The sequence below is a fragment of the Lepus europaeus genome, chromosome 18 (genome assembly GCF_033115175.1).
Source record: "Lepus europaeus isolate LE1 chromosome 18, mLepTim1.pri, whole genome shotgun sequence".
In the NCBI taxonomy this organism is placed as follows: Eukaryota; Metazoa; Chordata; class Mammalia; order Lagomorpha; family Leporidae; genus Lepus; species Lepus europaeus.
The window spans coordinates 37,424,670-37,450,703 of NC_084844.1; the positions used below are offsets into that span (position 1 = coordinate 37,424,670).

General features: G+C 49.4%; 1 protein-coding gene across 1 annotated transcript in view; it reads left to right on the top strand.

The window, feature by feature from the left end:
• The window catches only part of AATF (apoptosis antagonizing transcription factor), a 122,951-nt gene extending 101,263 nt beyond the window's left edge, over window positions 1-21,688 (top strand). Inside the window, exon 12 of the mRNA XM_062174752.1 lies at window positions 20,896-21,688. Within this exon, the coding sequence (XP_062030736.1) occupies window positions 20,896-20,959 (64 nt within the window). The 3' untranslated portion in view covers window positions 20,960-21,688. The remainder of the gene's footprint in view (window positions 1-20,895) is intronic.
• The last annotated feature ends 4,346 nt before the right edge of the window (window positions 21,689-26,034 follow it).

Below are 26,034 nucleotides of genomic sequence, written 5' to 3' on the forward strand. Positions count from 1 at the left end.
AGAATGGTTAAGACACAGATGTTTTCTCTGAAGCTTCTTATCTCCGTAAAAGACACAGGTTATTCTGACAGGCGAAGCAAGCCCGGGCAAATATGCAACATTGATCTAATCAGCAGGAACAAGCACGGTGTCTTAGCTGGCGCTACCTTTACCGGCATCATTAAAGGCTCCCATTACTCTTTTATTAGAGGTTCCCTCTCTACCTTATCAGATTACAGAATGAACATAACTCATGGCGGTGATTTGATCTCTTGTTAAAGAGGATTACAGCTTCGCGTTAACTGGGATTGACACAGTTTATAATTCGCTTGTTGGTACTCAGGCAGGTGGCGTCACATATTTGACCCCCCAGCAGTGCGAAGGCGAAAGGACCCCCATATATCATCATTAAAGATGGCGTCCAGCACAGAGATAGGAGGCAAGAGGCCTTTCCCCTCCAGTGGTGTCAGAAAGGACAAGGGAAGCATTCTCAAGTTCAGACCTGAGAGCTGGACCTGAGAGTTTTAAAACTGGCTTGAAAAGGAAGCATTGCCGGTGTTTTCTTCTCCTTTTTTCTGATTTGCTACTCTTCAGTGTCTTATTCTGTAGAATTTGCATTGTCATATTGAAGCCTTGCATCCAAGCAGGAGGCGGAGTGATAAAAATGCATCTTCTAGGAAGAGATTGCAGCTGTGGAACAATAAAACCTTCCTAAGATGGGGCTTCTTGACCATAGTTCTCATTTCTGCAGTCATGTTCTCATCATTTCTTCAAAGACTGCAAATCCTTTTTTCCCAGGGATATTTCATATTCTTTAAAGTGAACATGGGCCAGCGCCGCAGCTCACTAGGCTAATCCTCCGCCTTGCGGCGCCGGCACACAGGGTTCTAGTCCCGGTTGGGGCGCCGGATTCTGTCCCGGTTGCCCCTCTTCCAGGCCAGCTCTCTGCTGTGGCCCGGGAGTGCAGTGGAGGATGGCCCAAGTGCTTGGGCCCTGCACCCCATGGGAGACCAGCAGAAGCTCCTGGCTCCTGGCTTCGGGTCAGCGCGGTGTGCCGGCTGCAGTGGCCATTGGGGGGTGAACCAACGGAAAAGGAAGACCTTTCTCTCTGTCTCTCTCACTGTCCACTCTGCCTGTCAAAAATAAATAAATAAATAAATAAATAAAGTGAACATGAATGTGTCTCTTAAGGATGTTTTGTTTTTTAAGCTATTTTATTGTTATTGGCTTTCCAAATCTATTTGCCTTATGAATATTATATTATCAGTAACTGTAACTTGCAAGTGGGTTTGCAGTAGCTGAGTCCCTCACCTTAGAACAGTCACTCATGTGCGTCGTTAATGTGTTTAACTGTAGTTAGATTGCTAAGTTATAAGAGGTCTTCAAAAAGTTGGTGGAAAATGCATATTATGAAAGAACTATGCATGGATTTTTTTAACAAATTTGCACCAAATGGGACTTACCTTTTTTATTTTTTTTAAGGTTTATCAATTTATGTAGTTGGCAGAGGAGCTCCACATCTGCATGGGTTTAAGAAATTGTCACACCGAAGTGGATTTTTTTTCTCTCTTCTTTAAGGGGGACTTTGTATTTATTTAGTTATTACTTATTTATTTGGCAGAGAGAAGGAGAGCCCTCATCCAGTGGTTCAACTCTCCAAATGCCTACAGTGGCCAAGGGTGGGCCAAAGCCAAGGTTAGGAGCTGGGGACTCAGTTGAGGTCTCCCATGTGAGTGGCAGGAACCGAATTACTTGAGCCATAGGTTCACCCTCCCAGGTTCTGCATTAGGAGGAAGCTGGAATCAGGAGCCCAGGAATATTGATATGGGATATGAGGCCGGCGCTGCAGCTCAACAGGCTAATCCTCCGCCTTGCGGCGCCGGCACACCAAGTTCTAGTCCCGGTCAGGGCACTGGATTCTGTCCCGGTTGCCCCTCTTCCAGGCCAGCCCTCTGCTATGGCCCGGGAGTGCAGTGGAGGATGGCCCAAGTGCTTGGGCCCTGCACCTGCATGGGAGACCAGTAGAAGCACCTGGCTGCTGCCTTCGGATCAGTGCGGTGCGCCGGCTGTGGTGGCCATTGGAGGGTGAACCAAACTTTATTTTATTTGTTAATTGGGAGGCAGAGAAAGAAAGAGGAAAACAGACAGCTCCCATATACTGTTTCCCTCTCCAGATGCTACCTGAAACAGCCAGGGCTGGGTTTGGCTGGACTGAAGCCAGGAACCAGGAACTAAATCCAGGTCTCCTATGTGGGTGGGTGCAGACAGCTTTATTAGTATCTTAACTATTGGACTACAATTTTGTTTTTTCCAAGAACTTTTGAAGTACCCTTATGTGTAGACCATTTCTGTTTGTAAGCGCAATAATCTTTTGCTCTAATTTATCTACCCTAGGCCTGCCACCCTGTTTCTGATTGGCAATGAATAGTAGCATTATGATCCACTGATTGATCATTTACTGTGTGTTAGACACTGCACTAAGCCCTTCATGTACACTTTTACTCATTAAAAGACCATGGAAGTAGCTGACATAATCTCTGTTTTTAGAATCAGAATACAAAAGTGTACAACAATTAAAGAACTTGACTGGGGCCGGCGCTGTGGTGCAGCAGGTTAAAGCCTTGGCCAGTATCCCATATGGGCGCTGGTTCTAGTCCTGGCTGCTCTTCTTCCAATCCAACTCTCTGCTGTGGTCTGGGATAGCAGTAAAAGATGGCCCAATTCCTTGGGTCCCTGCACCCATGTGGGAGACCCAGAGGAAGCTCCTGGCTTCGGATCGGTGCAGCTCCAGCCATTGTGGCCAATTGGAGAGTGAACCAGCAGGTGGAAGACCTCTCTCTCTGTCTCTACCTCTCTCTGTAACTCTATCTTTCAAATAAATAAAATAAATCTTAAAAAAAAAAAAAAAAAGAACTTGACAAAGTTAAATAGCAAGTAAGAAGTGAAACTAACATGCATCTGGAACTGGGACTCCTAACCCTTGCTGCTGTTTCTAGAAAATTGGCAAGTTTTTTTATATGGGAATAATATGTCAAGGGGTATTCCCCATATATGTACAGACACACACTTACACATACATACACAGCATTTCTTTCAGTTGGAAACTTGGGAAAAAATTTTAAACTTGTTTGGGTTAAAATGCTTTTTTCTTTCTTTGCTTGGAAAGATACTCTCTGTATAGGAAGGTTCTGCCCATCAGTTCACATTTAGTGTGAATTACTGCCTTTCCAAACCTGTTCTTCTGGTTGCAAAGAACCTAGACTTCCCTAGGCTGAATCTTGATCCAATGTACTTAGCCGGTTTCTTCTTCTAGTTTGCCCCTGCCATCCTCAGGTGTCTGTCTCCTATTTTTCTTGGAGACAGTATCTTTACCTCATAATAAAAAGAATCCATGCTCTGGAAAGAAAATTTGAGAAATAGACAACAAAAATTCTTCTATCATCTTTCTATTGAATATTATTAATACATTTACATGTTTTATTGCAGAATATTTTGTGTATAAATTTTATACAAATTATAGACACTGATATTTGGATCCTTTTTTCCAGTTAACTTTGCATTAAAGACATCTTGGTGCCATTATGTATTTAAAAAAATTTTTTTTAATTTACATTTTGTTTGAAAAAGATACATTCCACCTGCTGGTTCGCTCCCAAATGCCAGGAACAGCCACAGCTGGAGCAGGCAGAAGAATCCAGGAGCCCAGCATTCAATCCAGGGCTCCCATACAGCTGACCGGAACCCAAGTGCTTGAATCATTACCTGCTGTCTTCCAGGTGTGCCTCGGCATGAAGCTAGAATCAGAAACAGAGCCGGGACTGCAACTCAGGCTCTCTGCTGTGGCATGTGGACGCTCCTCACTGCTGCACCAGTGCCTGCCCATTATTGTGTCTTTGATAGCATTACCGTATCCTATCGTGGGATATTGGTGATTATTGTTGGACACTTGAGTTGCTTATGGTTGTTTTGCCTTTTCCGTAAGAGCCGCAGTGAAATCTGTGCTCTAGGTTTTGGTTACATATTTAGATCTTTTTTTTTTTAGAAAATCTATGTGACTTAGATTCATATTCCCAATAGTAAATGCATTGTTTTCTCTAGGCTGCTTTCAAGAATTTTTTTCATTGTCTTTAGTTTTTGGAGTGTGTTTTTTGTTGTTGTTGTTTTAAGATTTGTTTATTTGAAAGGAAGAGTTAGAGAAAGGGAGAGAGAGAGAAGTCTTCCATGTACTGGTTCACTCCACAAATGGTCACAATAGCTAGAGCTGGGCCAATCTGAAGCCAGGAGCCAGGCGTTTCTTCTGCGTCTCCTACAGGGTACAGGGCCCCAAGTACTTGGACCATCTTCCATGCTTTCCCAGGCGCATTAGCAGGGAGCTGGATCAAAAGTGGAGCAGCTGGGACTTGAATCAGCGCCCATATGGGATGCCGGCACTGCGGGCAGCAGCTTTACCCGCTTTACCCCAGCACCGGCCCCCATCTTCACATTCTTCAAGTGTGATTCCTGGGTCAGTGTGTCAGCTTCCTAACAGTTCTCAGTGGTTGTAATGTACATATCTCCCCTCCCCACTGAGGCTTGTGTCGTTGCACCTTTCCTGTTTTAAAAATATTTCAGTTCCCTGCTATTAGCCTAGGAAAGCTGTGGAAGATGGTACAAGTGGCCCCTTCATTAAACTTGGAAAACATCAAAAATATTTTATATTTTGATGTGCTAAAAATTATCATTTGTTCTTAATTTTTTTAATATTTATTTTATTTATTTGAAAGGCAGAGTTAAAGAGAGATGGAGAGATAGAGAGAGGGAGATCTTCCATCCACTGGTTTATTCCCCAAATGGCTGCAATGGCTGGAAGAGAGCCAGGCTGAAGCCAGGAGCCAGGAGCTTCTTCTGGATCTCTTACATGGGTGCAGGGGTCCAAGCATTTGGATCATCTTCCACTGCTTTCCCAGGCACATCAGCAAGGAGCTGGATTGAAAGTAGAGCAGCCGAGACATAAACTGGCACCTATATGGGATGCCGGCATTGCATGTGGTGGCTTAAGCTGTTATACCACAACACCGGGCCTCATTTGTTCTTTTTTTTTTTTTTTTTTTTTTTTAAGATTTAATTATTTATTTGAAAGTCAGTTACACAGAGTGAGAAGGAGAGGCAGAGAGAGAGAGAGAAAGGTCTTCCCATCCACTGGTTCACTCCCCAATTGGCTGCACTGGCCAGAGCTGCACCAATCAGAAGCCAGGAGCCAGGAGCTTCCTCTGGGTCTCCCACACAGGGGCAGGGGCCCAAGTGCTTGGGCCATATTCTACTGTTTTTCCCAGGCCATAGCAGAGAGCTAGGTTGGAAGTGGAGTAGCTGGGTCTCTAACAGGTACCCATATGGCATTGCATGCAGAGGCTTAAGCTGTTATACCATAATGCCAGCCCTTATTTGTTCTTATTTATAACTTTATTGGGGCTGGCATTGTGGCACAACAAGTTAAGCCACTGCTTGCAATGCCAGCATCCCATATGGCCTCCAGTTTGAGTCCTGGCTGCTCCATGTCCAATCCAGCTTCCCGCTAATGTGACTGGGAAGGTAGCAGAGGATGGCCTGAGTGCTTGGGTCCCTGCTACCCATGTGGAAAACTTGAAAGAAGCTCCTGACTCCTGGCTTTGGCCTGGCCTTGGCCTGGCCTATCCCTGGCCATTTAGAGTGAACCAGCAGATGGAAGATCTCGCTCTCTACCCCGGAGGTCTTCGAGGATTTGTCACCTGTCTCCCTTTCTCTCCTTATCACCTGTCTCAGTGTGCAGGACCTTTGTGCTGCCTGGGTAGACCCCACAATCCCTAGAACACACTCCCATGTCCTTCTCTCTGCTCGCTTTGCCTAGAGTGCCTGCCGCCCCAGTCCCGCCCTGTGTTTCCTGTTGAAATGTTCACAGTTAATAAAGTACACCTGCCTTTCCCTTTCCAGGGAGACCTTTTTTTTTTTTTTTTTTTTTTTTAAATTGTAATTTGGTCCATGAGAGGAGGGGGTGGAGGACAGGGACCATGTAGGGGACACAGGAACGTGATGACACAGCCAAGGCCATAGCTGTGTTGTGGGGAAGAGGGATGAAAAGAAAAGACTAGACTGGGCTGGAGAGGGAAGGAGGGGACACTGGCTACATTCCCTCTTCCCCAGGAAGCGTCTCTAGTCGCTGGATCCTCATTGACCTTGGGCCCTCAAGAGTCCATCTCTTATTTACCTCTGGTGGCTCCTGCTCTCCTTGCCCTTCCCCCAAACGATTCTCAAGTAGGTACAACCTCTGCCTTTCCTGCGTCCGCCCTGTCTCAGATATCACCTTCCCCTCGCAGCGACGCAATTTTTGATTCCTCCTTCCTCTCCTGCCTCCCCCTGGGTGTGTGTGTGCTTGGGGAAGACCAAAGCAATAAAAAGGATGCACCAGCTCCCCAGGGAGGGGCAGCAGACAGTAGTGGGGGAGGGGACTAGAAGGAGGAGAGCTAGGACCACAGAGGGAAGAGGCTCCCAGACCCCTGGGAGGGCAGTGCAAGGGGTTACAGAGAGGAGAGGCCTGAGGGCTGTGGCTGTGCCTGTCTTCTGCCTTCCTCGCCCGCTGTCCAGGTGTGTGTGGGGTCATCTCTGATAGGGAGAAGAGAGGAGCAGGAGAAGCAAATCGCGGCAGCCTCGCCAGTTCCCCTAAGGAAACACGCCTTTCTCCTTTCCTTCAGGAGCCTCCTTGGTGGGGAGGTAGAGTTGGTGGCAGGAGACGGGGGAGGAGACTGTAGCAAGAGATATTCCTCCACTCTCCCCTTCTGCCCTTCAACTTGGAGCTCCCTGGGGCTGGGAGGGAAGTGGCTGAGAGCTCACTGGCGCCTTCAGCCCCTGAGAGGGAGCCCACGGGTGTGGGAGGGGCCGCCATCGGGCAGAGCTCACCTGTACCGCTGCAGAGCTCACAGACATGGTGAGACCTGGCTCTGCACCTTCCTGTGGTCTGAAATGCAAGCCCAGCGCAGCGTGTTGCCACACACATGCCACGACACCTGCTCCTCAGGTCGTGCTCTGTGCGCCTGGAGTCAGTCCTTCGTGGCGAAAGCTGCGCCACATTTCTCACATTTGAAGGGCCATTCCATGGAGTGCCCTTGTCTGAGGTGATGCGGCCTGGGGACACGTTGGTCCTGCGGTAACTCCCTGACTTCCTACAGCAGGCCTTCCCCGGGTCTTCATGATCCTCCAGGGAGATCTTCGAGATTGCCCGCCCCTCGCTGAGCAAGTGGTGCTCTCCCTGGAACCCCGGTCTAGTTTGTTCCTCGCTAACGGTGCAAGAATGATCGCTTACCAGACGCATGCTTATGTTTACTGTAACCTGGCGTGCAGTATTCCCGAGGTTTCATGCGTGTACATTTGGCATAATATATTTCAGTTCCAGTTGTATCTTGCCTAATTATATAGTGGTTTTGTAGCACAAGTATTATTTGCAAAACTATTTAGGGTCTCTTCCCCATTGATGTCCGCTTCCTTTGAGCTTGGGGACTGAATCAGGTTTCCTGGCACTCCGCAGGGCGCCCTTGGGTGGTCTTTTCTGGGCACCTCAGGTTCCTGCCGTGTACCGTGAATCCATTCTTCACCAGATTCTTGGGAGTCAAGTGTTTTTGTTTGTTTGTTTGTTTGTTTTTGTTGTTTTGTTTTGTTTTTAAGAGAGAAGGAGCGTTTCAAATGTAACAGGTACAGATATTTAATAAAGCGTGTGTTTTCACATGTCATTTCCGCCATTGTCCTATGGCCCTCAGCAAACACATGCCCTTTCTTTGTAAGCCTAACAAACATTGGTGCTAGGCTTTGTATCTGAAATGCCTTGGAAGACGGTGGACAGTGTGCCGCTGACATTGTTCTTGCAAACATTCCTGTAGGGTGAATGGAGGGTTTCTTGCTTCTTCCTGAGATCTCGGCAGTCGTCTCACTCCTCTGAGAGGCCTTCCTCTGCTCCTGGAGCACATTGTCCTTGCCCATGACCTGCTGCGGCATCCCTGGCTCTGTGTGAGGCATGGCTGCCTTCTAGAACATCACACTGCTTGAGGGCCAGCTCCTTGCCATGCCAGCAAAGCCCTAGAGATGAAGGGGCCAGCTTTGGTTCTTCTCATTCCTAATCCTTTGCATAGAGTGTTTTTGAGGTCATTTTTCCTAGGATGAACCTTGGGAAACAATCTTTCAAGAGAGCTCTTATTTCTTTTTTTTAACTTTTATTTAATAAATATAAATTTCCAAAATACAGCTTTTGGATTATAGTGGCTTCCTCCCCCCCCCCCCCCATAACTTCCCTCCCACCCGGAACCCTCCCATCTCCCGCTCCCTCTTTCATTCCATTCACATCAAGATTCATTTTCAATTATCTTTATATACAGAAGATCAATTTAGTATATATTAAGTAAAGATTTCAGCAGTTTGCACCCACACAGAAACACAAAGTGTAAACTACTGTTTGAGTACTAGTTATAGAATTAATTCACATTGAACTACACATTAAGGACAGAGATCCTACATGGGGAGATGGGGAGTAAGTGCACATTGACTCCTGTTGTTGACTTAACAATTGACACTCTTATTTATGGCGTCAGTAATCACCCTAGGCCCTTGTCATGAGTTGCCAAGGCTATGGAAGCCTTTTGAGTTCGCCAACTCCGATCTTATTTAAACAAGGTCATAGTCAAAGTGGAAGTTCTCTCCTCCCTTCAGAGAAAGGTACCTCCTTCTTTGATGGCCTGTTCTTTCCACTGGGATCTCACTCACAGAGATCTTTCATTTAGGTTTTGTTGGTTTTTTTTGTTTTGTTTTTTGCCAGAGTGTCTTGGCTTTCCATGCCTAAAATACTCTCATGGGCTCTTCAGCCGGTTCTGAATGCCTTAAGCGCTGATTCTGAGGCCAGAGTGCTGTTTAGGACATCTGCCATTCTATGAGTCTGCTGTGTATCCTGCTTCCCATGTTGGATCCATCTCTCCCTTTTTAATTTTATCAGTTAGTATTAGCAGACACTAGTCTTGTTTATGTGATCTCCTTGACTCTTAATCCTATCATTATGATCAATTGTGAACTGAAACTGATCACTTTGGCTAGTGAGATGGCATTGGTACATGCCACCTTGATGGGATTGAATTGGAATCCCCTGGCACGTTTCTAACTCTATGATCTGGGGCAAGTCAGATTGAGCATGTCCCAAATTGTACATCTCCTCCCTCTCTTTTTTCTACCACTTCTAAATGTATGCTCCCTAAACTTTGCTGTGTGGGTTTTCTCCTGCCCTCCCTGGCTGTAGTGTTTGTGCTACTTTGGCTTCTGGTGGCCCACTTGTAGGTGACTCACTGTGGAAAGGTGGAGAGGACTAGCAGGGCTCTGTGGTGACCAGTTGGACTTCTTTCAGGATTTCAGATCGAGAACAGTTTTGGAGCAGATCCTGTATGGCAGATAGAGCATGGCAGAGCCTGGTTGCTTTTTGTGATTGGTGGTGTTGCAAAGTGCCAGACCCAACAGAGTGTTTAGATAAAGGGCACTGCCTCCTTGTGCGTGGAGTCCAGCTCCTGCTGAGAAGCTGCACTCACTCACCAGCCCCTGGAGGCCGACTTCCTTAGGGAGCTGGCAGCACACTTTGTGTTTTACCCCCACCCCACACCCCCAGGGGAGCGGAGCTTCCACCCCTGGGTAGCAGCACGCAAAAGGTAAGTAAGACTGAAGGCTCGCTCTTCTCCAATGTAGATGAGGAAACATCAGCTTGGAGAGGGAAATTATTTGGTCAGAGGCAGGCAAAGCTTTCGGGAGCCCCGCGGCAAGGGTGGGGGTGGGGTTTGGAGTCCAGTTTGCCGACTGACAGTGGTGGTGCAGCTGACACCCCGGAGACACCGGAGACACGGAGACACCGGAGACACGTCCTGTGCGGTTCCCCTTTCTGCTTCCCGGAGGAGGGTGGGGGCTGGGCCTTTTGTCTCTTGAGGGGAATGTGAAATGCTGCAGGGAGGAGCAATTGTTCTTCTGTGCTTTGTGCTGCTTTATAAGAGAGAAGAGATCAATACACATTTTCTCATACACACACTTGGCAGCCCTCCACCTCCTCTTCCACAGCTCCGGCTTGCGGGGGGCGGGGCGGGGAGCCACCACCGAGTGTCAGGACCCTCACCAGCTTTCAGGGCAGGCGATGCAAGCTGCTCATTTGGCATCAGCAAGCACATGGTTTAAAGCTGCTTTAAAGGCAGTCAGGTAAGTGGCTGAGGTCATCGAACTTCCAAGTTCAGGGAGTAGTTGGTGGAACCGGCATGGGAGGGAGGGTCCTGTTGCAGACCCAGCAACTGAGGGGCCCGGGTCGCCACTCCAGGCCAGTCACCTGGCAAATGTCTGAGGGTAGATCTTCCCTTTTCCAAATTTCTCTGATTTATAGAGCAGGGGAAGAAGTTCTTTGAAGAGTGCTAATAAAAACAAAAAAGGGTCGATAGATTAAAGGCAGCAGTTTGCATTTTATTATTGATCATTATAAACGAAAAGGTTCCTTAGGGAAAAAAATTATACGCAGACTGTTCAAACTACAGCCCTATTTTGTGTTGGATTTTTATTTTATCTTTCTTTTTTTTACTTAAGTAACACAAAATGGGGAAAGTTCCTGTCTGGATTCATACCCTCAGATACGCACTGTGATTGGGAATCGGTTGAGCCAAAACCAAGAATTGGGGTCTCATTCACGGTCTCCCAGGTGACTGGCAAGATCCATATTTTAAAAATATTTTTAAAAGATTTATTTGAAAGAGAGAGAATCTTCCATCTATTGGTTCATCCCCCAAATGACTGCAACAGCCAGCACTTGGCCATGCTGATGCCAGGAGCTATGGACTCCATCATGGCATCCTCCATGGGTGGCAGGGATGCAAGGACTTGGGCTTTCTTCTGCTTCTTTCCCAGGCGCATTAGCAGGAGAGGTGGCTTTACTCCCTGCACCAGAAAGTGTGGTGGTGATGTCTGTAACCTGGTCTTACACCTTACTGCCATGAAGCAGTTAAGTGGAGACACAGTAACAGAGACCTTGCTGCTGTTATTAACAGAGATAGTTATTCAGGAGCCAGCACGTCTTCTGGGCATGGCAGGGTGTTGGAGCTGGGGCTCTGACTGTGCAGCTCTGTTGCATGGAGGAGACTGCTAGAGGGGCGGGGCAGAGAGAAGAGAGGAGGACCTAGGAGAAGGAGGGTAAAACGGATGGGGAGGGCGAAGGAGAGCCAGCAGAAGCTCAGCTCCCAGGGCTTGAGGGAGGAGATTCAGAGCAGCTCAGCCACAGGTAGAAGTGCTTGCTCCTGACGGTCCAGCTAGGCCTGGAACTCTATGTTGCACAGCTGGTGTCTTGTGTTTGCTCAGGGATTGCTTCTTTTACATTTGGTTTGGTCCTGAGTTTCTAACCAAATCAAGTCCTCTAGCTTATTACCAGGCATATAGTAGTAGAGGGCTTGCTGAAATCCTATAGGCTGACTGCAAGTGCCCTCACGAATTTCTGTGTGCTTTGACCCCTAGAAGTTGATACTGGAGTGAGAGATCCTGAGCCCCCCCCCCCCCCACCCCCCAGGCCCTGGGTCTCGAGGTGGCAGTCCTGATAGGGATACAAGTGTATCTGGAGTGTCAGTCTCACCGTGTGTGCAGCAGGAGGAAGTGATTCACGTCTAAGCAGTGAAGCATCCCCTGGCTTTTAGCAGGAGCTGTTAGAGGGGCTGCTGTTTGAACAAGGAGCTTCATCTTCCTGAAGCCAGCAGTCACAAAACCGTAAACACAGCACCGGCCAACTCTATTGCCAGGATCGCGCTGGTTTGACGTTAATATTAAACATCTCCAGTAAGGCAGCGGGCTCTGCAGCCCGGCTCCAGAGTAAAAATAAATACAAATAAAGAGGAAACCCTGCTAAAAGCAGTGAGATGATTTGTCGTCTTCCCTTTGTGAGGCCATTTGTCTTCTCTCGCATCAAATCTGTTATAAAACAGTCAAACTGTGAAAGTGGAAATCATCCCAGGAATATGGAATATTAATGCATGGAAAAAGAGTGGCTTCCCTTGTGTCTGAAGTGTGGCTTCTGCCCATCCCACCTCCCAGCCCCCGTTTGCGAGTCCACTAAGGTGTATGGTTTTTCTTTAAAGGAAAAGCAAAGGCTTGGGCTGGCAGTGAGCTGGTGAAAGTTTCCACTGTTCTTCTTCCTTTGTTAAGGTGGAGTGAATGTGTAACTGACTTAGATAAAGAGGGAGCACAAGCGAGGAGAAAACCGTCACAGACGCAGCCCTGTTCCCACTCCTTCCCGTCTTTCAGCTCCTTTGTTTGGGGCCTGAACCTGCATCTTGGAACATCTATAAATCTTGAGTCTGTCTGATCTTCAGGAGACAGGCCAGAGGCCACGTGTCGCTCCGCGTAATTTAAAGCTATAGGGTGAAAAGCATTTGCAGAGGTTTGAAGGACCTAGCTCTGACCTGACCCAAAGAGCGAAGGGAACAGACCTTCCCGAGTCTCCTTCAAGCACCGGGGAGGATGATGGTGATGAGAGCAGAGCTCCGCGTAATTTATGGCCCCGCTCGCCTGCCAAGGCGCTGGTCACCTGGTTCTCTTAGAAGTGAGTCGGGTACTGCCACCTCGTGGTGGACTTGGGTAGCTGCGTGTTGGCGGCCCTGGAACAGCTAGCGACTGGAGGTGATTTGCCTTGTATGTAGATTCAGGTAAATGGCGATAGATGAGGGGTTTATGGGGTCACTCTGTGCTTTGCCACATTGTCCTGTTAAGAAATAGGTTGGGCGGAAGAAGGTCGCTTCCCTCCACTTTTACCTCCTTTGTTTTGTGCTGTTTTGTTGGATGTGGTGTGGAATTCTGCTGAGGTTTCAGGAAAACAGCCTGTGATGTGCCCTTTGCTCCTGGCGAGTATCGGAAGAGAGTAGAGGGAGTGAGGCCCTGACGTGGCTGCATTCAGGGGTCCTCTGTTGTCTGCTCTCCTAGTTGTTGGGTGTCATTTTGACCATGTGGTGCCCACACCTCCTAAGAGCTGCGTCTGTCTCTTCACTTGGTTTGCCTTTCCACTAGTCTGGTCCTCTGAGATCCCATTCTTGCGGTCTGCATACGACCTTCAGGGCTCGGTGCTGTTCTGGCTGTTTGGAGCAATACCTTCCCCTTTCAGGTCACAGAGACATTTCTCACACACCTTCCTCGCACTTGTAGGAACCCTTGATGCAGAGTAGAATGGACTTGGGTCAGAGAAGCAGAAGGAATGAAAGATTAGAGGGAGGCGACTTTTGGTCTCCAGTGTGAGGGGGGAGCCGAGCAGCACATGGTCAGATGGGTCCTTGCCGGAGCCCAGGCCCTCGCCTGTCGGCTGCGGGGTCCCATTCCATTCTTCACCGTCACACATGATCTTGTTGAGTGCTGTGAAGCGGTGAGTTTAAGGAAGACGGTGCCACCAGCTCACTGCCAGGGAGCCAGGATTCACGGGGCTAATCAGTGATTTCCCAAAGGGCACGGACCTGGTAAGGAGCTGCACCCGAATCAGAACCAGGTCAGACTCCAGCCGTGGCCTCTCTGCAGTATTACACCTTGTGAAAGTGATTTGCTTTATTTTGGGTGGCTGTTACTACTTAGGGACTTCTATTAAACTTGCGCTTCTGGTTTGATTAAATATGCAGTGAAAGAAAGCTAAGTGTTGTGGCCCAGGATGCCTGCATCTCATACAGGAGTTCTTGATCCAAGTCCTTCCTCTGCTTCGAATTCAGTTTTCTGTTAATCCCTAGGAGGCATCAGATGATGGCCCCAGAAGTAGTTGGGTCCCTGTCACCCACATGGGAGAACTGGATGGAGTTCCTGACTCCTGGCTTCAGCTTAGCCCAACCCCAGCTACTGGGGCTTTTGGGGAGTAAACCAGTTATGAACAGTCTCTCTGTCTCTCTCCCTCTCTCTTTCTATCTGCCTTTCAGATATATTTTAAAAGGAAAAAGAAACTGTTGTCCCATAATCTCTAGCATCTCCGAGATGTGGCGGAGCAACAGTAGCATTTGCCCTTGGTCCCCTTGGGTTTCCGCCAGGCAGGATGGAGGCTTTTGTTTGGGATCAGTAGCACTACCAAGTGGTCATCGGCAAGGCGTCTTCTACAGTGGACATTTGGAATGCCCTGGGCATGTAATGGACAGTGGCAGCTCTGTGGAGGCCATGGAGCCCTGCTCTGCCTGCCCTGAGCTGAGAGACTGTGCTGGCAGTGGCGAGATTGGCTCGGGGGGCTCAGGGGCCTCCCAGCAGACGGGAGGGCTCGCAGGAGTTCCGGCTGGCAAGAAGGCTGGCAAGAAGGCTTTGTGCCCAGAGCCCTGGAGGAACCTGCAGCCAGTTAACACAGGAAATGGCAGATTTAGTGCGGGAAGACATCAAGAGGATGCGGTGCTGCCACAGGGAAAAGCTGTGAGCATTGTTCCTCTCATGGCCTGGAGGGCCCAGGGCCCATGGGCGCGGGGTACAGGAGAGCAGAGTTGGGCCCAGCGTGAGGAAGGTGTTTTTGTGTCTCCCCTGTGCAGTGGGCCATCCTGGGTAACACTGCATGTGTTCTCCCTGTCTGCCTTCTGCAGTGCCTCTCCTGTCTTTTGTCACCCAGTGAAGGTCAGCGCGGCACTAGAAACCAGTTGGTTTGAATTCATTAGACCTGTGTGTTGTGTTTTGAGGCTGGAGACCATATAGTCTGGTACATGTTTACAGGCTTCCACAGCACTAAGTGAGACAGCAGCACGTGAGTGAGGGTGGCCTCAGCCGCGTTACCAGTGATTTGTAAGAGCATGCCGTGTCATCTGTGGCTGGGAGCAGGCACGCGTGTGTATTTGGACACCAACCACCCCCAAGCTGACTCCTCCCGAGCTCTCCGCCTTGATCCACACTTTGCCAGACAGGCCAGAATTGGAACCCTTGGTCTGACTTTGTCTTCCTATCCTTTTGTCATTTTCCCTTGATCTTCTGGGTTTGTCTAACGGACTGGGTTAAGGGGTTCCTCCGGCACCCAGGAGAGAGGAAAGAAAGGCAAGGATGCATTCTGGGGTGTATCTTGTATATTTGGGAGTACTCTCCCATGTGAGCCAAAAATGAACAGTCTCAATCAAGGGCAAATTATACATATGATTTTAATCAGGAAAGTAGCAACATTGCCTTCACTGACGTGCAGGAAACCGACATGTAATGCTTGCTTGGAGACCCTGGTGTATTCTGGGAGGCTGGACAGGTTTCTCTAAGGACAGTGGGGCAGCTGCTCTCTTCTGTCCCCTTGCTTTTGCCCACAGGAGCAGGTGGGAACAGCCATGGGGGTGTCTTGGCAGCTTGGGGGTTTCCAGGCCAGGAGAGGAGAGTGCGGTCTTTCCTAGAGCAGACAGTGGAATTCCTCCAGAATCCCCAACAATGCAAGCTACTGACCTAGCAAATTGAAAGCCCCGCACAGACCATTTGCAGGTTTATATGCCCCTTTGTGCTGTGCACCCAAATAACATGGCGAGAGATGATGATCTGCGAGCAGTACACGTGTGCAAGTGAAGGGACCATGTCTGGGTCCACATGTCTGGCCAGGGCTGCATTTTTATACACCTGCACCCCCATGTCATTGCAGACCATCTTTGCCATGGAAGTGGTTGCATCTCACAACTGGCTAACCTGGGCGTACTTTTGGTCTGTCCAGAGAATCACTAATAACGAAGCTGAATCCAAACACGCGCACGCGCACACACACGCTCTGTCTTTATGGAAAATGGCTGCTAATCCATGATGATTTTTTTCCAGAAACAGTTTTTATGATAATATAGTAAAAATATTAAATTAGAAAATGCCTCACTAAGGGTTATAAAACCTTACTACACCAGAGATAGGTAATTATCCCCTCTGCAGCCTAAATGACAGTTTAAAAGAAATAAAAATGTTAGTGCTCATTACTTGCGTTTGTAGGTTGCAATAAAGGATGAGTTAAATTTTAATTCAAGGAAGGGCCTCTGCTGGCGACCTTCTGCCTTAGGTCGGGCCCTGTTAATTACCTCGTGGGTGGTCGTCCTGCACACCGCCCCTGTTAATGCGTTTTCTACAGTGGACGTTCCCACTGGCCATTGAGACCAGGAGCGTGCAAGGGGAGAGGAACATTTCAGATCAGTGATTCAGATCTTGATTCTTAATGTGATAGGGAGCAGGAATTAGGTATTTTTAAGCCAAGTTCATTACGCATAGCCGTAAGGGGTCCTCCAGTATTCACGGCTGCATCACCCTGGAGAGGCAGTGGAGCCCAGATTAACTCGCAGGACCACCGTGAGCTTCGCTGTCCCGCTCGGTCCCAGTTGGGCAGGACGCAGCGTGGGAGGGCTCCCGCAGCAGAAGGCTGGCTGACCCTCGTTTTCCAGTTTCCTTCTCCTTGGCTGCAGTAAGGGATTTGGGCATGTTTTGTTGGTTTCAGATGTTTTTATCTTTCCCTAAGCCCCAGCTCCACGTCTAGCACCGTTTTTGGGTTTGGGGAGAACTTCAGGGCCCTGTGCCTCAGCCGTCATCCTGGGTTTGCCAAGACCTGCCAGGCAGAGAGAACTGCAGGGGATGGGATACAGCTGTGCCAGAATGGTGGCCTCCTTACCTGGCCTTCACCGTCCTCCTGCCTGACCAGGAGGCCACTTCAAGCCTGTCTCTAAGCTTGGGCCTCACCCTGGGCTGGGGACACATCCAGGACACCAAGCACAGGAGCCGTTGGAAATGTGGGTGCAGGGCCTGACCAAGCAAATGCTGAGGATGGGTCACAGCGGGTTTGAGACGGCTGTGTGCCTACAAGAACTGAGTGACCCCGCTGTAGTCGCTCCTGCCCCTGGCGGGGAGGGTGCTTCCGGAGTTTGTGAAAATGCCACATTCTGAGAAAACAGTGTGGGGACTTGAACTTTTTTTTGAAATACCTTCATACTTGTTTGTGACAGAATTTCTCGGTGCCTACGTCTGTTAACACAATAAAGGAATAGAGCTGATGCTGAATCCTCTTCCATTGTAGCAATAAGTCATTTTCTTCCGTAGATCCTTGAACAGTAGAAGGAAAACCCTCGTGGATATCGGATATCGATGACAGGTGTACTTCTATAGTGGGGGGGCATAATTATATTAAATTGTCACTAAAATTGTGATACATTGTACTAGAGTGTCATTGAATATATCAGTTATATCCTGATAACTGTAGTGATAACTCAACATAGAAGAAAAATTTTAATCACTTCTTCTTTCTGTTTTTTAAATTTCAAAAAGTTAAAAAATATTTCCATTTATATACTTGTATAACAGGTTGATCAATAAAATAAGTAAAAATAATTATATTAGAAGTCAAGAGGATATACACATTTAAGAAGAAAAAGGTGTCAGATTTCCAAGTTAAACAGTTTGTGTGTTAAATGAATGAGACTCCGTTGGGTACTTCACAAATGGGATGTCATAGTTTTGCTTTTAAAAGCTAATGTTGAAAACATTCTGGTAGTTGTGTCCTTTGTGACTCTCTGCTTCCTGTGAAAACCTTCCTGTCACACCTGCAGTGGTGTGAGGGGCATGTGGGGCTTTGCAAAGTTCATCCACGGGTTTGTCCGCAGTGACCTCTGCCTGGGCTGGGCCGTGCACCCTGCTGAACCCTCCTGCTGGTGCTCCTGGACCCCAGGGAGGTGTGCCTGGGGAATCCAAGGGAGCAGAAGAGCCGGTACAGCCTGCAGGAACGGAAGTGACAGAGGCACTCCCAGGGGAACACGGCCCTGATGGGCGGAGTGGCTGAGAAGGACATAAAACTTGAAATTGCTTGGGGACTTTTAGATGGGAATCATCTCTCTCCCTCCATAAAATATTTTAAGAACCCAGACCACTCGGCTTCCCAGGCCGCTGTGCAGCGAGCAGCTGCCTGTGTTGCCAGCTTTGCCCACCTGAGTGTGAAATGATGCTCTATCGAAACACGGGGGCAGCATCTCCCCCGCTCCTGCCTGCCGAGCCCCGCTGTGGACCGGAACTGCTGCCTGCGCCCGGGCGCTCCGCTGATAGTGCGCGCCAGTGAAAGCATTTGCTCGGGGGTAATGATGGGGTCTGGAGCTGGCGAGGCGGGAAGGGTGTGATTGTGATGGGCTAAATAGCATTGTGCTTCTGCTCTGCCCGTGCCGTCTTAAAGTCATACTGTCCTTTTTGTCACAGCAACTCTCCCCTTAGTGCCATTTCTTTCTTTTTTTTTTTTTTTTTTTTAATAGAAATGGCTAGAGGGACTTGTGTTTGCTGGCAAGTCGGCAGGCCGTGGTGCGGTGGGGCGAAGGCTGGCCTTGCGAGGGCATGACCTGGAAGCCAGGCAGCGCATTTGCATTTGGTCTAAGCTGCCTCCACCTTCCTGCGCCTTGCAGGCTGGGTGGGGCGAGGGGCACAGTTGTGCCACAGAGGAACAAAGGAGATGGATGGTGCCTGGAGACCCTGCCTGCTTTGTATGCCCAGCGGCTGCTTAGTGGTTCAGGGTGAAGGGACCAGCCATTCTTGGGATAAAATTCCTGCAGTAAAATTGGAGAGCCATTGTTTTCCTGCCAGCACTGGCCCTCCCCGGCTTGTTCTGTGCTCCTGCCTTGGTAAAGACCATTTACCTCTGCAGCGTTTGTGGTTTCTTCTTTAAGGTATTCACTCCTTCCTTGTCTAAAACTCTGTTACACTATTCCTGTGGCTGAATTTCCTGATTCTGATACTTTCTGTTCCTGTCCACAACTTTAGCAGGGTGATTCACACACACACACACACAGACTAATCTGTCTTGGTGAACTAAAATAGCTATTTGGAAGGTGAGTTTTTTTTTGTTTTTTTTTTTTTTTTCCTCTCCTTAAAGATTTATTTGCTTATTTACTTGGTGGCCAGAGTGAGAGAAATCTTCCATCTCTGGTTCACTCCCCAAATGGCCACCACAGCCAGGATGGGGCCAACCAAAAGCCGGGGGCCTGGAACTCATTTGGTAGGTCTCCCACATGGTTGCAGGAATCCAGGTATTTGGGCCATCTGCCTCTGCCTCCCAGGAGCACTAGCAGGGAGCTGGATCAAACGTAGAGCAGCCAGGACTCAAACTGGCACTCAGATGGGAGATGTTGGCGTCACAAGCAGCAGCTCAACCTGCTCTGCAGCAGTGCTGTCCCTTGGTTTGCGTTTAAAGTAAGATTTGCTGACGATGACTTTGGGGTAATGGGCATCTTAAGAGCCAGTTTTCTTCCCCTCCTTCTTTCTTTCCTTCTTTCCTTCCTCCCTTCCTTTTTTTAAGATTTATTTATTTATTTGAAGGAGTTACAGGGAGGGAAGGACAGAGAGAGAGAGATCTTCCATCTGTTGGTTCATTCCCCAGACAGCTGCAACATCCAGGACGGCATCAGGTTGAACGCCAGGCACCAAAAACTCCATCTGGGTCTTCCACATGGTGGCAGGGGCCCAAGGACTTGGGCTATCTTCCTCTGCTTTCCCAGGCACATTAACAGAGAGCCGGAACCGAAGTGGCGAAGCCAGGACAGGAACCTGTGCCCGTATGGGATGCCAGTGTCTCAGGCAGTGGCTTTACCTGCTACACCACAACCCTGGTCCCTGAAAACCAGTTTTCTCAACAAGGAAGGCAGGCTGTATTTTTCGTTGGGCTGTGAACATGTCAGAGCAAGCATGACTTCCTCCTTGGGGTTGTTGACTCCTGGTCCATGCCCTGTGCTGGGTGCCCACCGTCCTGTGAGGGAGGTAGCTGGCCCTTTGTTTGGAGTGCACACATGAGCCGCCTGCTTGAGTTGGCCTTGTGCAACTCCCCACCCGCCCCGCCCCTGTCCCTTGTCAGGAACATTCTCACCTCTGTAAGAATGCTCCATCCACAGGAAAGCCCTCTGGAGTTTGTGTCATAGCAACAAGAAGGGTCTCCCTGCTTTGAGATGTCTCAGTCTTGGCCAGGTGGTGTTTTTTGTTTGTTTTTGTTTTTAAGATTTATTTATTCATTTGAAAGGCAGAGTACAAATGGGAGGTGGGGCGGTGAGAGAGAAAGGTCTTCCATCTGCTGGTTCACTCTCCAAATGGCTGCAACAGCTGGAGCTGAGCTGATCTGAAGCCAGGAGCAAGGCACTTCCTCCAGGTCTCCCACATGGGTGTAGGGGCCCAGGGACGTTGGTCATCTTCCGCTGCTTTCCCAGGCCTTCAGGTAGAGAGCTAGATCAGAAGTGACAGGACTTAAACCGATGTCCGTATGGGCACTGCAGGCGGAGACTTAAGCTACTGTGCCACAGTGCTGGCCCCCTTTGGCCAGATGTTTTGTTTGTATGCTGCATTTAATAACAGGAGCACAGGTTGGAAGTCATCATTTATTTTCAAGAACCCAAGACCCTAGCATGTAGTGATTTGTTTTTATGACAAAACCCAACTTTGGAAATAAATTAGCCAATCAAATTGTTTATTAGGCTGAGAGCAGAGAAAGAGGGACTGGGCAGTGGAGAGGGCCTTGCCTTGCTCCTAAACAGCTGCACACATGACAGTAATTGGAATCTTGTTGCTGGGTCATTTTCATTGTTTTTCAAGTACTGCCAAGTCCAAGAAAATGTATGGAAACTAAATTATATCCCCTGCATCTTGTGTCTGATTGAATCCTCCTCATGGCGTGGCAGTCTCATGCCTCCTATTAAAATATTCCATCTTGTCTTCTTACTTGAAGAGGCCTCTGCAAAGGGCGGACGGACAGAAAACTCATTGCCTAGAGACAGGGTTTCCAGCCACACTGGACTGTTTACATAGCTCACTATCTGATTCCCATATATTTGTGAACAAGAGCTGTGGGATGCCTTTTTAATTATATGGCTATGTTTTCAATCGGAGAAGCAGATTAGGGTCCTTCACAGCTTCTTGCTTTCCTTGTAACCTTGAAAAGCTAGCCAAAGTGTTAACCAGTTTGTTTGGTTTGTTTTCCAGGACAGAGCTGTATCGATCCCTCTTTGGCCAGCTCAACCCTCCCGACGAAGGCCCCCAGGACTGACGGCACCCCTCGTCCGCAGCTGCAGGCCCAGTGAGGCCCTCTCAGCACCCAGCAGCTCCTCGGCCAGTTGGGCTGTTCGTCCAGATGGACCGTTGACTTGATGGGTTCAGCTAGCAGGGAAGTCCCGGGCAGATGCTCTCTTGAGAACACGTGCCTAAGGCCTGCAAGGGACCTCCAGGCCCGTGCCCTTTGCCCACCACAAACAAAGATCGGTGTCACCGCCACCACCGCCTGTGCTTTCCTGAGTAGCTCAGGGGAAGCTGTCAGAGCTCTGGCAGGATGCACGTTTGTCGGGATGGCCTCCTATGCACAATAGAAAGCTTTGCATTTCTGTATCTGTTCACCCCTTAATGAACATTTAGGTTGCTTCTGTGTCTTGGGTGTTGGGAATTGTGGGAGTGATTCCAGTTCCCTTGTGTAAAACCCAGAGGCAGGGTTGCTTGATCATACAGCAGTTGTGTTTTGAGCGCTTCCAGGCACCGCCGTGTGTGTGTTCCCGCAGTGGCTGTGCAAGGGCTCCTTCTCGTCACGTCCTCGCCAGCACACGTTCCTGTTGTCTTTAGGGTGATGGCAGGTGAGCTCATTGCCTATCCCTCAGGGTTAGTGATGCTGTTGGCCACTTGCATATCTTCTTTTGATAAATTTCTGTCTTTTGCTCATTTTTTAAGTGAATTGTTCTGTTTCTGTTGAGTTGAGTTCCTTATATGGAAGTATGAATAAAGAAAATGTGTTCTATATATACAATGGAATAGTACTCAGCCTTGAAAAGGAAGGAAATTCTGTCATTCGGGACAGTGTGGATGAACCTGGGGGACATTATGCTGAATGAACTAAACCAGGCAGAGCGAAGTACCATGCCGGCTGACTCGGGTGCTGGCTCTGAAAACTTCGAGCTCAGAAATGGGGGGAAGGATGGTCCCCAGGGGCTGGGAGTTGGCGGTCATGTGTAGAGTTTGAGCTGGTGAGGAGTGAGTTTTGAGATCTGTGGCACAGAAGGGTGACTACAGTCAGTGTATTCTGTTTCAAAACAAGTTAGTAAGTTTTGAATGACTGGCACAAAAACAACGAGAAGCAGGTCAGATGCTGGCTGTACGAAGCAGCTTGATTTAATCATTCCACAGCGCGAGCAGCTGATGGAACATCACATCAGACTCCATGGATGTGTGCAATTATGATTTGTCAATTAAAAATCATTTTTAAGAGGAAATAACCGTGGAGCAGGATGCTGCTTCCGGTGGATGCTGTTCCCTGGTTATCAGGGCGCTGAGGAGCCAGCAGCCCTCGCTAGCCTAGCGTCAGTGCCCCGAGGAGGCCCTGTGACGGAGCCAGCAGCCCTCGCCAGCCTAGCGTCAGTGCCCCGAGGAGGCCCTGTGACGGAGACGGCTGCTGTTGGTAACCGAGTGCACATCTCTGGCTGCTTCTCTGTTGCTCCTTTCCTCGTGGGAAGGCTCTTCCAGAGTCCTCTTCTGGTCTGGCCGCTCCGAAATCACATTACTGACATTCGCCTCGGTGGAATCTGGCAGGAGGAGATGATTCACTTGTTTTTCATCCAAAGGTCAGAAGCTGGAAATTAAGGGGGACTTACTGGCCTGCTGTGGCCAATATGCAGCGCAGATTATCTTGCATAAGGAATGTGTGTGATGGGTGTGCCTGGCTTAGGTCTGCCCATCTCCTGGGTCCTGTGCCCTGTTTCTCGTTAGCACTGCAGGGTTAGGGGAGAAATGTTGAATCCAGGCAAGTGAGGCCAGTTGTATTTAGGAAGCAGTCACTGTTTTTTTTATTTTTATTTTTTAAAGATTTATTTGAAAGAGTTACACAGATAGAGATAGAGAAGGAGAGACAGAGAGAGAGAGAGGTAGAGACAGAAAGAGAGGTCTTCCATCTGCTGGTTCACTCCCCAGTTGGCCGCAATGGCTGGAGTTGTGCTGATCCAAAGCCAGGAGTCAGGAGCTTTTTCCAGGTCTCCCACGTGAGTGTAGGGGCCCAAGGACTTGAGCCATCTTCTGTTTTCTCAGGCCATAGCAGAGAGCTGGATTGGAAGTGGAGCAGCCAGGACTTGAACCAGCACCCATATGGGATGCCGGCACTGCGGGTGGTGGCTTCACCCTGCTGTTCCACAGCGCCGACCCCAGCAGTCACTGTTTTCAAAGTCCAGGTTTGATTTTCATTTTTAATTTTGATTTCATTTATTTATTTGGAAGGCATAGTGAAGGCATAGGGAGAGAACGAGTGAGCAAGAGACAGAGACACAGAAAGATCTCCTGTCCACTGGTTCACTCCCCAAATACCTGCAACAGCCGAGGCTGGGGCAGGCTGACGCTAGAAGCCAGGAGCTGCATCCTGTTCCCAAGTACCTGGGCGGCCGCACTGCCTTCCAGGTGCATTAGCTGCCAGTCAGATGGGAAGTACAGGTGGGCTCTATCCCAGGCCCTGGTGTACAGGATGTTGGCGTCCCAAACGCTATCTCATTCTGCTGTGCCCCTGTTTCGCAGTATCAAGACCAAAAACCAGGTTTTTCTGCCCAGGAATCCTGTGTGCCTGAAGCTGGACTTTGGAGTGAGGCCCGAGTGTAGTCTCCATGTGCTGGGCTCAGGATGGGGCAAGTGGAGAGGGGTCTTCTCCATCTCCCCGTCTTTACCACCTCAGTACGTGGTGATTGGCTTCTTGTCTCAGCACTTGGTTCTTGGGCTTGATTGTCAGGGACATGTTTAACTTTCAGTGTGTCCCCAGCTACCCAAAAGATCAGCCAGCAGAAATGGGAGCATTCCCCTACCTTCACCCATTTTAAAATGATCCTTTTCGGGCCGGCGCCGCGGCTCAATAGGCTAATCCTCTGCCTGTGGCACCGGCACACTGGGTTCTAGTCCCGGTTGGGGCACCGGTTCTGTCCTGGTTGTTCTTCTTCCAGTCCAGCTCTCTGCTATGGCCCGGGAGTGCAGTGGAGGATGGCCCAAGTGCTTGGGCCCTGCACCCGCATGGGAGACCAGGAGGAAGCACCTGGCTCCTGGCTTCGGATCAGTGCGATGCGCCGGCCGCAGTGGCCATTGGAGGGTGAACCGACGGCAAAGGAAGACCCTTCTCTCTGTCTCTCTCTCACTGTCCACTCTGCCTGTTTAAAAAAAAAAAAAATCCCTTTTGAAAATGCAGGCGGATGTGCAGTCCTGTCCGCATGGCCCGAGGATTCTGGCTGGTGTGTGGCACAGTGGCAGGGCAGTGGCCTGCTCGGTGAAACTGGTGAGTATGGTGCTGACGCCTTCCCTCCCAAGGCTGGAGCCACTCCTCGTCTGATGAAGATGGGTTAAAAAGGTTCTGCAAAATATTTGGAGTCCAGCATGTTTAATTAAAATGAGCTAGAAACAGGGGAGATGAAAAAGGAACTGACAGAAAGCTCACTAAAGGGAGGCCTGCATTTTAAAATTCACGAGACCACCCTCCTTCCAGCCAAGAATAAATTGGAAACTATTTTAATTGACACGGATACTGCAATTCAACTGTTACTAGAAAGACAGATTAGTTGATTGATTTGCATTTTAATAAAACTAATACTTTACATTTTGGTAGCTAATGCTGATTTTTAAATGAGTTGAGAGCAGTTATCAAGAGTTTCAATCCAGAGCCCTTTTTCAGTGTTGACTGGAGCATTCCTGTCTTTTGTGTGCAGTTTGCTTATTTTATTTTTGCCCAGCTGAGTGCTTCACACACGACACTCATTGGCCTTGGAGACCTCAGCAGGAAGGGCAGCGAGGCTGTGGGCTGCCCATGGCAGACGCGAGCGAGGCTGCTGGCCAGGTCTGCAGCACCCTGGGAGCGGGGGCTGCCGCGTGGGGCCACTCCCTTCAGGACAGAGAGTGGGAAGGCTGGCTTGTTGCCTATTCTGTTTGATTCAGCTCAGATCCCACCACCCGGACACAAGCGCTTCTCAGTATTAACATTGTAGTGCTTCCCTGTGTAGGTACCAGGAATGTCCCCAGTGATTCTCAGTAGAAAAAAAAACAAGGAGCAGGCCAGCGCTGCGGCTCAATAGGCTAATCCTCCGCCTGCAGCACCGGCACACCGGGTACTAGTCCCGGGCGGGGCGCCGGATTCTGTCCCGGTTGCCCCTCTTCCAGGCCAGCTCTCTGCTGTGGCCCGGGAAGGCAGTGGAGGATGGCCCAAGTCCTTGGGCCCTGCACCCCATGGGAGACCAGGAGGAAGCACCTGGCTCCTGGCTTCGGATCAGCGCAGTGCGCCAGCTGCAGCAGCCATTGGAGGGTGAACCAACAGTAAAGGAAGACCTTTCTCTCTGTCTCTCTCTCTCTCACTGTCCACTCTGCCTGTCAACAAAAACAAGGAGCAGTTAGGGTGGAAGCCTTGGTTCTTACTTTTGGACTCGACCTGCCACACCCGCTCCCCGCCCCCTGCATTGCACACACCCACCACCAGCTGAGAACAGTGCCGTACAAGAGGATTTCCCTGTTTCTGCAGCTGCCATGTTTTAATTGCCAACTAATTCCACCCGGGATACGCACTATTACTATTTAACCAAACCCTGTGTTGGCGACACTTCAGTTGCTTCCAGGTTTTTGCTGTTAAGAATAGTGTTACAGGAAAATGTTTGTGCCTCAAGCCTGTTGGTTGTGTTTTTTGAAGCTTGTTTTTCTTGGCATATGTTATGTTTTTAGGAGTCAAGCGAGTTAGGCGCAAGGGCCCAGATGGGGCAGGTTCTCGGACGTGGTCCGGCTTTCAGCTCCTGCCCTTCGTCTCCCTCCCCATGCCAGGCATCTGCAACAGAGGCCGCTGAGAAGCTGTGTGAAGTCTGGCCCTGGGGGGTGGTGCTGGGGTTTGTTCTTGCTCCCCAGGGAACCCTTCTGCAGGGCTGTGGTTTTCCTGCCCCAGCCGCTCACCCCGCTCACCCCGCCTTTATCCTGGGGACCTCCCACGAAGGTTTTCCTGTGCCTTCCACTGCTCTGCTGGGCCCCTTCCGAGGGTCATTTGGAAACCCTGAGTGTCAGAAGAAGACACCAGGAAAAGCCAGCCCCCGCCGGCTAAGTGCCGGAGTCTGCGTCTGCAGCGTGCACAGGGAAGCAGCTCGAACC